The sequence below is a fragment of the Blennius ocellaris genome (genome assembly GCF_963422515.1).
Source record: "Blennius ocellaris genome assembly, contig: SCAFFOLD_120, whole genome shotgun sequence".
In the NCBI taxonomy this organism is placed as follows: Eukaryota; Metazoa; Chordata; class Actinopteri; order Blenniiformes; family Blenniidae; genus Blennius; species Blennius ocellaris.
In genome coordinates, this window is record NW_027662129.1 from 55,793 (window position 1) to 66,857 (window position 11,065).

An 11,065-nucleotide genomic window follows, 5' to 3' on the forward strand; every position below is an offset into this window, starting at 1 on the left:
GAGGAAGATGCTCTATAATCTGGTGTTAGAGGAGGAAGATGCTCTTTAATCTGGTGTTAGAGGAGGAAGATGCTCTATAATCTGGATTAGAGGAGGAAGATGCTCTATAATCTGGTGTTAGAGGAGGAAGATGCTCTATAATCTGGTGTTAGAGGAGGAAGATGCTCTTTAATCTGGTGTTAGAGGAGGAAGATGCTCTATAATCTGGTGTTAGAGGAGGAAGATGCTCTTTAATCTGGTGTTAGAGGAGGAAGATGCTCTATAATCTGGTGTTAGAGGAGGAAGATGCTCTTTAATCTGGTGTTAGAGGAGGAAGATGCTCTTTAATCTGGTGTTAGAGGAGGAAGATGCTCTATAATCTGGTGTTAGAGGAGGAAGATGCTCTATAATCTGGTGTTAGAGGAGGAAGATGCTCTTTAATCTGGTGTTAGAGGAGGAAGATGCTCTATAATCTGGTGTTAGAGGAGGAATATGCTCTTTAATCTGGTGTTAGAGGAGGAAGATGCTCTATAATCTGGTGTTAGAGGAGGAAGATGCTCTTTAATCTGGTGTTAGAGGAGGGAAGATGCTCTATAATCTGGTGTTAGAGGAGGAAGATGCTCTTTAATCTGGTGTTAGAGGAGGAAGATGCTCTTTAATCTGGTGTTAGAGGAGGAAGATGCTCTATAATCTGGATTAGAGGAGGAATATGCTCTATAATCTGGTGTTAGAGGAGGAAGATGCTCTATAATCTGGTTGTTAGAGGAGGAAGATGCTCTTTTAATCTGGTGTTAGAGGAGGAAGATGCTCTATAATCTGGTGTTAGAGGAGGAAGATGCTCTTTAATCTGGTGTTAGAGGAGGAAGATGCTCTATAATCTGGTGTTAGAGGAGGAAGATGCTCTTTAATCTGGTGTTAGAGGAGGAAGATGCTCTTTAATCTGGTGTTAGAGGAGGAAGATGCTCTATAATCTGGTGTTAGAGGAGGAAGATGCTCTATAATCTGGTGTTAGAGGAGGAAGATGCTCTTTAATCTGGTGTTAGAGGAGGAAGATGCTCTATAATCTGGTGTTAGAGGAGGAAGATGCTCTTAATCTGGTGTTAGAGGAGGAAGATGCTCTATAATCTGGATTAGAGGAGGAAGATGCTCTATAATCTGGTGTTAGAGGAGGAAGATGCTCTATAATCTGGTGTTAGAGGAGGAAGATGCTCTTTAATTTGGATTAGATGAGGAAGATGCTCTATAATCTGGATTAGAGGAGGAAGATGCTCTATAATCTGGAGGGATTTCGATAATTTCCCAACATGCACCTCTGAGAAAGAGAAGCTAGCTGCCATTTAGCCATGCTAATTCTAATCACAGCTACTGTGGATGCAGGCTAATGCTAATGCTAATGTTAATGCTAATTCTTCATCAAATCACCTTCTGACCTCTCTCACACACACACACACAGTTTGTTTCTTTCACTTTGCAGCTCTGAAGGTGAGTCACAGACCAGGTGTGCTGATTGGCTCCACGCTGGCCCCGCCCCCCTCCGCGCTGGCCCCGCCCCCTCCCCAGGCTGTATAAAAGGCTCCAGCAGTCAGATTTAGAAGCAGAAGCATGAGGAAGATTTCTCTTCCTCATTCCAGCGTCAGACGGTCCGAGTCAGCAGAGGTTCCCCAGTGACTCGTCACAGTGACTCGTCACAGTGACTCAGCAGAAACATCTGGAACAACAAAGGACATGAAAGCTCATCAAAGCTTTAGTGTTGAGGAGTTCCTGCAGCGCCCCCTGCTGGGCAGCGCAGTTCGTGTCTATTCAAAGCGTTCTGTGTCTCGTCGTCTTCTTTTGTCCTTTACTTCTTTGTCTTTCCTCATTTTCATCATTTAGTGACAAAAATGTAAATCTGACTGAGTTTATTCTGTTTTATGTTGTTTTGTTTATTCTCTTTTAATGTTCTTGTGTTTGTTCTGCTGGAGGGGCATGACCTCTCTCTCTCTCTCTCTCTCTCTCTCTCTCTCTCTCTCTCTCTCGCTCTCTCTCTGGAACGCTCTCTCTCTCTCTCTCTCTCTCTCTCTCTCTCTCTCTCTCTCTCTCTCTCTCTCTCTCTCTCTCTCTCTCTCTCGCTCCTCTCTCTCTGGAACGCTCTCTCTCTCTCTCTCTCTCTCTCTCTGTCTCTCTCGCTCTCTCTCTGGAACCTTCTCTCTCTCTCTCTCTCTCTCTCTTCTGTCTCTCTCTGGAACCTTCTCTCTCTCTCTCTCTGGAACCTTCTCTCTCTCTCTCTCTCTCTCTCTCTCTCTCTGGAACCTTCTCTCTCTCTCTCTCTGTCTCTGTCTCTGTCGCTCTCTCTCTCTCTCTCTGGAACCTTCCAGCAGGTGACTGTTGGCACACCCATCAGTCTTGTTGCCATGGTTTCTGTAACAGCGCCCTCTGGTGTTCTTTGTCCTGGGGGGGGTGCTATTCCGGCTGTGGCCAGCAGAGGGAGCTGTGGCCTGCAGAGGGAGCTGTGGCCAGCAGGGGGGAGCTGTGGCCTGCAGGGGGAGCTGTGGCCAGCAGGGGGGAGCTGTGGCCTGCAGAGGGAGCTGTGGCCAGCAGGGGGAGCTGTGGCCTGCAGGGGGAGCTGTGGCCAGCAGGGGGAGCTGTGGCCTGCAGGGGGAGCTGTGGCCTGCAGAGGGAGCTGTGGCCTGCAGAGGGAGCTGTGGCCTGCAGAGGGAGCTGTGGCCTGCAGAGGGGAGCTGTGGCCTGCAGAGGGAGCTGTGGGGGAGCTGTGGCCTGCAGGGGGAGCTGTTGGGGAGCTGTGGCCCTGCAGAGGGAGCTGTGGCCAGCAGGGGGGAGCTGTGGCCTGCAGGGGGAGCTGTGGCCTGCAGGGGGAGCTGTGGCCTGCAGAGGGAGCTGTGGCCTGCAGGGGGAGCTGTGGCCAGCAGGGGGAGCTGTGGCCTGCAGGGGGAGCTGTGGCCTGCAGAGGGAGCTGTGGCCTGCAGAGGGAGCTGTGGCCAGCAGAGGAGCTGTGGCCTGCAGAGGAGCTGTGGCCTGCAGAGGGAGCTGTGGGGGAGCTGTGGCCTGCAGGGGGAGCTGTGGGGGCGCTGTGGCCTGCAGGGGGAGCTGTTGGGGGAGCTGTGGCCTGCAGAGGGAGCTGTGGCCTGCAGAGGGAGCTGTGGCCAGCAGAGGGAGCTGTGGCCTGCAGAGGGAGCTGTGGCCAGCAGAGGGGAGCTGTGGCCTGCAGAGGGAGCTGTGGCCAGCAGAGGGAGCTGTGGCCTGCAGAGGGAGCTGTGGCCAGCAGAGGGAGCTGTGGCCAGCAGGGGGAGCTGTGGCCTGCAGAGGGAGCTGTGGGGGAGCTGTGGCCACCAGAGGGAGCTGTGGGGGAGCTGTGGCCTGCAGGGGGAGCTGTGGTAGGAAAGTTCACAACAAACCTTCTCTTTCCCACCACTTGTTCTTCACTTCACATCGTTTTCTGCCTCTGAGATCGTTCTTCTTCATGTTGGAGTTGTTTTATGATCATTTTATATAAATGTGTGTGTGTGTGTGTGTGTGTGTGTGTGTGTGTGTGTGTGTGTGTGTGTGTGTGTGTGTGTGTGTGTGTGTGTGTCAGTGAGTGAGTGAGTGAGTGAGTGAGTGAGTGAGGTGAGTGAGTGAGTGAGTGAGTGAGTGAGTGAGTGAGTGAGTGTGTGTGTGTGTGTGTGTGTGTGTGTGTGTGTGTCCAGGTGACGTTCTAGCAGGTAGAACCGGCCCGTCGACGTTCCAGAGCAGCAGAGAGGTGGAGCAGATGGAAGGAGCTGCCTCCACCCGGCCTGAGTCTCCGTCCTCCGTCCTCCGTCCTCCGTCCTCCGTCCTCCGTCCTCCTCCAGCTGGAAACTGGGGAAAATCCCAGTTGGGACTGTCGTGTTTCCCAGTTGGGAGTTTCCATGACGACAGTATATGTTGATGCAGTCGGCCTGCAGGGAGGACGACTCGTCTTCTGGTAACCACCGGCGCTAAGCTAATGACGCTATGTGTGTGTGTGTGTGTGTGTGTGTGTGTGTGTGGTGTGTGTGTGTGTGTGTGTGTGTGTGTGTGTGTGTGTGTGTGTGTGTGTGTGTGTGTGTGTGTGTGTGTGTGTGTGTGTGTGTGTGTGTGTGTGTGTGAGTGTCTGCGTGTGTGTGTACATGTGTGAGTGTGTGTGTGTGTGTGTGTGTACACGTGTGATTGTGGTGTGTGAGTGTGTGTGTGTGTGTGGGTGTGTGTGTGTAACAAGTGTAATCAGGTGGATCAAAGTCGACTCGTGACTTTGATCCTGAAATTGATCAAAACACCAGAGGAGTCATGTGACCCCCCCCCTCCCCCCTCCACATTCTGTAGTAGGTCAGGCTGATTCTCCTCGTGCTCCCCCCCCCCCCCCCCCCCCCCCCCCCTCCCCCCACCTGTGACTCCTTATCTCCCCTTGTTTCTCACGCTCAGAACGCCAGAGGAGCTATAAGAGGACGGAGCGGGGCAGAAGGAGCGGGGGCAGATCCTGAGGGCCAGAAGGAGCGGGGCAGATCCTGAGGGGCAGATCCTGAGGGGCAGAAGGAGCGGGGCAGATCCTGAGGGCAGATCCTGAGGGGCAGATCCTGAGGGGCAGATCCAGAGGGCAGATCCAGAGGGGCAGATCCAGAGGGGCAGATCCAGAGGGGCAGGGAATGGGTAAGACTTTACTACTTTAATCTGAAAATGTGTTGAGATGAGTTATAGAGGTTTAATGTAGAAACACCTGGAGACATAAATGAGTCCCTGAAGACAATGGAGACTATGGAGACAATGAAGATAATGGAGACAATGGAGACTATATAGACTATGGAGACAATGGAGACTATATAGACTGGAGACAATGGAGACTATGGAGACTATATAGACTATGGAGACTATATAGACTATGGAGACTATGGAGACTATATCGACTATGGAGACTATATAGACTATATAGACTATGGAGACTATATAGACTATGGAGACTATATAGAGTATGGAGACTATATAGACTATGGAGACTATATAGACTATGGAGACTATATAGAGTAAGGAGACAATGGAGACTATATACACAATGGAGACTATATAGACTATGGCGACAATGGAGACTATATAAACTATGGAGACTATATAGACTATGGAGACTATATAGACTGGAGACAATGGAGACTATATAGACTATGGAGACTATATAGACTATGGAGACAATGGAGACTATATAAACTATGGAGACAACGGAGACTATTTAAACTATGGAGACTATATAGACTATGGAGACTATATAGACTACAGAGACTATGGAGACAATGGAGACTATATAGACTATGGAGACTATATAGACTATGGAGACAATGGAGACTATATAGACTATGGAGACAATGGAGACTATATAGACTATGGAGACTATATAGACTATGGAGACTATGGAGACTATATAGACTATGGAGACAATGGAGACTATGGAGACAATGGAGACTATATAGACTATGGAGACAATGGAGACTAGATAAACAATGGAGACTATGGAGACTATATAGACTATGGAGACAATGGAGACTATATAGACTATGGAGACTATATAGACTATGGAGACAATGGAGACTATATAAACTATGGATACTATGGAGACTATATAGACTATGGAGACTATATAGACTATGGAGACAATGGAGACTATATAGACTATGGAGACAATGGAGACTATATAGACTATGGAGACTATAAAGACTATGGAGACAATGGAGACTATATAAACTATGGAGATTAAGAAGACTGCTGTCCTCCAGAAAGACATAAACCAAAATCTGTATAAATAATGTCAACATAGAGCCTGAAATGTCAACAATGGAAGAGACAGTTGTAGATAAACGTGTTCATTTAGTTTGTAAAAGTAAATAAACATTTAAAAGTGAGAAGTTTGTGCAGTTTGACCTTTGAATGTGTGGAAACAAGGAGACGAACCCGTCAGGGGACAGGAAGTCTCGTCAGGGTTCCTGAACTGAAACACGACAGACAGGAAGCTCCGTTCAAAAGTGTTTGATTCTCAAAAACACAGCAGAAGTCGGAGATCAAAACCTGAGCGGCGATGGAGCAAATCCAGGAGGCAAGGTCGCGCAGGCAGTAGGGCCAAACACACCAAGGCAAGGCGAGGGGACGGACGGTAGGAGTGGTGTAGAAACGCAGACCAACTGGCAACCGGAGCTACAAGAGATCCTCCTGTGAGCAGAGGGGCGGAGCTAAGGGGAGCAGAGGGGCGGAGCTAAGGGGGGACACAGGAGGGGAGGAGAGAAGGCAGGATCATGACAAGGTGGTAGGAGTTGTCCTGATGTCCTCCGTCCCGCCCGCAGCTGGGAGGACCGTCCTCATCGTCTACGCCCACCAGTGTCCGGCGTCCTTCAACGCGGCGCTGCGAGACGCGGCGGCGAGCGAGCTCCGGCAGCAGGGCTTCACCGTCCTCCTGTCCGACCTCTACGCCATGGACTTCAGAGCCAGCGCCACCAGGGACGACGTCTCCGGTGCTCCTGTCCTCCTGTCCTCATCCGTCTCCCTGTCTGTCCTCGTCTCTCCTTGGCTTCTAATTTTGGGTCTATTCAGTGTTGTGCTGAAAAGCTTTGTTTTTTGTCTTGTTTTTAGAGTGTCTGTCTCGTCTCTATGTCCCTGGGACAGTTTTTAGAGTGTCTGTCTTGTCTTTATGTCTCTGGGACAGTTTTTAGAGTGTCTGTCTTGTCTCTATGTCCCTGGGACAGTTTTTAGAGTGTCTGTCTTGTCTCTATGTCTCTTGGATTGTTTTTAGAGTGTCTGTCTCGTCTCTATGTCCCTGGGACAGTTTTTAGAGTGTCTGTCTTGTCTCTATGTCCCTGGGACAGTTTTTAGAGTGTCTGTCTTGTCTTTATGTCCCTGGGACAGTTTTTAGAGTGTCTGTCTTGTCTTCATGTCTCTGGGACCGTTTTTAGAGTGTCTGTCTTGTCTTTATGTCTCTGGGACAGTTTTTAGAGTGTCTGTCTTGTCTCTATGTCTCTTGGATTGTTTTTAGAGTGTCTGTCTCGTCTCTATGTCCCTGGGACAGTTTTTAGAGTGTCTGTCTTGTCTCTATGTCCCTGGGACAGTTTTTAGAGTGTCTGTCTTGTCTTTATGTCTCTGGGACCGTTTTTAGAGTGTCTGTCTTGTCTTTATGTCTCTGGGACCGTTTTTAGAGTGTCTGTCTTGTCTCTATGTCTCTGGGACAGTTCTTAGAGTGTCTGTCTCATCTCTATGTCCCTGGGACAGTTCTTAGAGTGTCTGTCTCATCTCTATGTCTCTGGGACAGTTCTTAGAGTGTCTGTCTCGTCTCTATCTCTCTGGGACAGTTCTTAGAGTGTCTGTCTTGTCTCTATGTCTCTGGGACAGTTCTTAGAGTGTCTGTCTTGTCTCTATGTCCCTGGGACAGTTCTTAGAGTGTCTGTCTCGTCTCTATGTCCCTGGGACAGTTCTTAGAGTGTCTGTCTCGTTTCAGGCGAGCTGAAGAACTCAGAGTTGTTTCAGTACGGAGAAGAAACGATGCAGGCCTGGAAGGAGGGACGTCTCAGCGAGGACATCGTCCTCGAGCAGGACAAGGTCCAACAGGCCGAACTTATCATCTTCCAGGTGAGACTTCACGGAGACGTAATGAGACGTCATGAGACGTAATGAGACGTCACTGGGACATAATGAGACGTAATGAGACATCACCGAGATGTCATGAGACGTAATGAGATGTAATGAGACGTCATGAGACATCACTGAGACATCATGAGACGTCACCGGGACATAATGAGATGTCACTGGGACATAATGAGACGTCACTGGGACATAATGAGACGTCACTGGGACATAATGAGACGTAATGAGACGTCACCAGGAGTGTGAAAAGTGAGTAGAGACGGTAACTTGTGACGATCGAGGACAAGACGGATGCAGGAACAAGACGGATGCCGAGATTCAGCAGGACAAAGACGATGAGACAAGACGACCTGTGACACATGAGACACGAGGACACATACCAGATTCTACGATACGAGACACAAAAGACACCGCGACACTGCAGATTTGGGGAAGACACAGTGAGACGCAGTGAGACGCAGTGAGACGCAGTGAGACACAGTGAGACGCAGTGAGACGAGACGAGACGACATACCATCAAGACGAGACACAAAGACACTTGAGCTCAGAGAGACGGACAACCGGCGAAACAAGTCCAGATCAGATCAGATAAGATTGTGTGTGTGTGTGTGTGTGTGTGTGTGTGTGTGTGTGTGTGTGTGTGTGTGTGTGTGTGTGTGTGTGTAGTTCCCCCTGTACTGGTTCAGTGTTCCGGCCATCATGAAGGGTTGGATGGACAGAATCTTCACTCAGGGCTTCGCCTTCTCTCTGGAGAAGATGTACGACAACGGGATTTTCAAAGTAAGACTCACCACCACAGTACTTTTATTTTGACAGTCACCGTAATCACAATCCAACTAGGTAGTTTTATTTTGACAGTCACCGTGATAACAACGTTGCGTCTCGTTCTGCTTCTGGTTCGAGTCGTTTTTGTTGGTTTGAGTTTGTTTGTCTGTCCTCGTCGTTGTTGTCTCTCTGGTTTGAGACATTTTCTGCTTCCTGTCTTTGGAGGACAAGAAGGCGATGTTGTCCTTCACCACCGGCGCCATAGAGACCATGTTTCATCCTGACGGCATCAACGGAGACATTAACGTCACCCTGTGGCCTCTGCAGGTGGACAGTGAGACACTCTGAGACACCCTGAGACACTCTCAAACACTCTACACAGTCCGAGACACTATGAGACACTTTTGAGACGCTATGAGACACTGGAAGATGTTGAGACACTGTTAGATGCTGTGAGACACTCTGAGACACTTTCAAACACTTTGACACAGTACGAGACACAATGAGACATTATTGAGACACTGTGAGACACTGGAAGATGTTGAGACACTATTAGACACTGTTAGATGTTGTGAGACACTATTGGACACTATTAGACGCTGTGAGACACTATTAGACGCTGTAAGACACTATGAGACACTGTGAGACACTATTAGACGCTGTACGACACTGTGAGACACTGGAAGATGTTGAGACACTGTTGGATACTGTGAGACACTATGAGACACTATTAGACGCTGTGAGACACTATGAGACACTGTGAGACACTATTAGACGCTGTGAGACACTATGAGACACTGTGAGACACTATTAGACGCTGTACGACACTGTGAGACACTGGAAGATGTTGAGACACTGTTGGATACTGTGAGACACTATGAGACACTATTAGACGCTGTGAGACACTATGAGACACTGAGATACTATGGGACACTGAGACACTTTTAGATGCTGTGAGACACTATGAGACACTCTGAGACACTGTGAGACACTATGAGACACTGTGAGACACTGTGAGATACTATCGGACACTGAGACACTTTTAGATGCTGTGAGACACTGGAAGATGTTGAGACACTGTGAGACATTATGAGACACTTTTAGATGCTGTGAGACACTGTGAGACACTATTACATGCTGTGAGACACTGGAAGATGTTGAGACACTATGAGACACTGTGAGACATTATGATGCACTGTGAGACATTATGAGACACTATGAGACACTGTGAGACATTCCACCAGTCCTCGTCCTCCTCCTGGTGTTGACGTGTCTGTCCCGTCTCTTCCAGAACGGGATCCTGCACTTCTGTGGGTTCCAGGTCTTGGCCCCCCAGATCTTCTGGAGTCCGGCTCACTGTCCCCCGCCGGTGCGGGCGGCCATGTTGGACGGCTGGCGAGCGCGTCTCCGGGGACTGCTGTCCGAGGAGCCGTTGAGCTTCGCGTCCTCCAAGCTCTTCAACCTCAGCTTCCAGGGACGCTTCCTGCTCCGGCCCGAGGCCCAGGACGCCTTGCAGGACCGGCCCTACGGCCTCACCACGGGACACCACCTGGGCAAGCCGCTGCCCCCCCACAACCAGACCAGGACCCCCGCCCGGGACCGGCCAGGTGAACCAGGCCACGCCCACAACACGTCTCATCCTGTCCTACTTCCTGTCCTACTTCCTGTCCCTTCTTAGATCTGCTGGATGCAACTTTATTACTGCGTTCAGTTGGTCCGACAGTCGTTTGGGTTAGGCTCCTCCCCTCTCCCCTGTGGGTCAGGTTAGGCTCCTCCCCTCTCCCCTGTGGGTCAGGTTAGGCTCCTCCCCTCTCCCCTGTGGTTACCGTTAGGCTCCTCCCCTCTCCCCTGGGGGTCAGGTTAGGCTCCTCCCCTCTCCCTTGTGGGTCAGGTTAGGCTCCTCCCCTCTCCCCTGTGGTTACCGTTAGGCTCCTCCCCTCTCCCCTGTGGGTCAGGTTAGGCTCCTCCCCTCTCCCCTGGGGGTCACTGACTGACATCATTCCTTGTAACTTTCCAGATGTTGGTCAGCTGCTCCGTGTGGACGAGGCTGAAGCTCCGCCCCCTGACGGAGGTGAACCACAGGGCGGGACGCCACCACCTCCACCTGCAGTCTAGAAGGTTCTATTGTTGTTATGGTGTCGGAAGAACCTGACTGAAATAAAACCTGATCCTCTGAGAACCAGAACCTCTTGTTTCTCTTTGAGCTTCAACTCGTCCAGACGTTCCTCCGGGTTCCTCTGTTTGTTTCCATGGCAACGGTGCTCAGAACCACAACACACTTCATTCAGGGTTCGTCATGAACGTTTGGTAAACGATGGAACGGATAGAAGGAAGAAGGTGGAGCAGAGGAGGAAGAAGGTGGAGGATAGAAGGAAGAAGGTGGAGCAGAGGAGGATAGAAGGTGCACGATAGAAGGAAGAAGGTGGAGCAGAGGAGGAAGAAGGTGGAGCAGAGGAGGAAGAAGGTGAAGGAGAGAAGGAAGAAGGTGGAGCAGAGGAGGAAGAAGGTGAAGGAGAGAAGGAAGAAGGTGGAGCAGAGGAGGAAGAAGGTGAAGGAGAGAAGGAAGAAGGTGGAGCAGAGGAGGAAGAAGGTGGAGCAGAGGAGGAAGAAGGTGGAGCAGAGGAGGATAGAAGGTGGAGCAGAGGAGGATAGAAGGTGGAGGAGAGCCAATCAATGATTCTCTTTTCGGCTGCTCTTTGATCCTTTGTGACCAGGA

At 50.1% G+C, this 11,065-nt stretch overlaps 1 protein-coding gene across 1 annotated transcript; it reads left to right on the plus strand.

Annotated features, from left to right (window-relative positions):
* Positions 1-6,271: 6,271 nt before the first annotated feature.
* nqo1 (NAD(P)H dehydrogenase, quinone 1) lies at positions 6,272-10,518 on the plus strand (the record flags this gene model as incomplete). Its single annotated transcript, XM_080521698.1, has 6 exons — positions 6,272-6,461; positions 7,439-7,569; positions 8,251-8,364; positions 8,575-8,676; positions 9,641-9,956; positions 10,367-10,518. The coding sequence occupies 6 exons, from the start codon at positions 6,272-6,274 to the stop codon at positions 10,462-10,464; spliced, it is 951 nt and encodes a 316-aa protein (XP_080377824.1). The 3' UTR covers positions 10,465-10,518.
* Between the last annotated feature and the right edge of the window lie 547 nt (positions 10,519-11,065).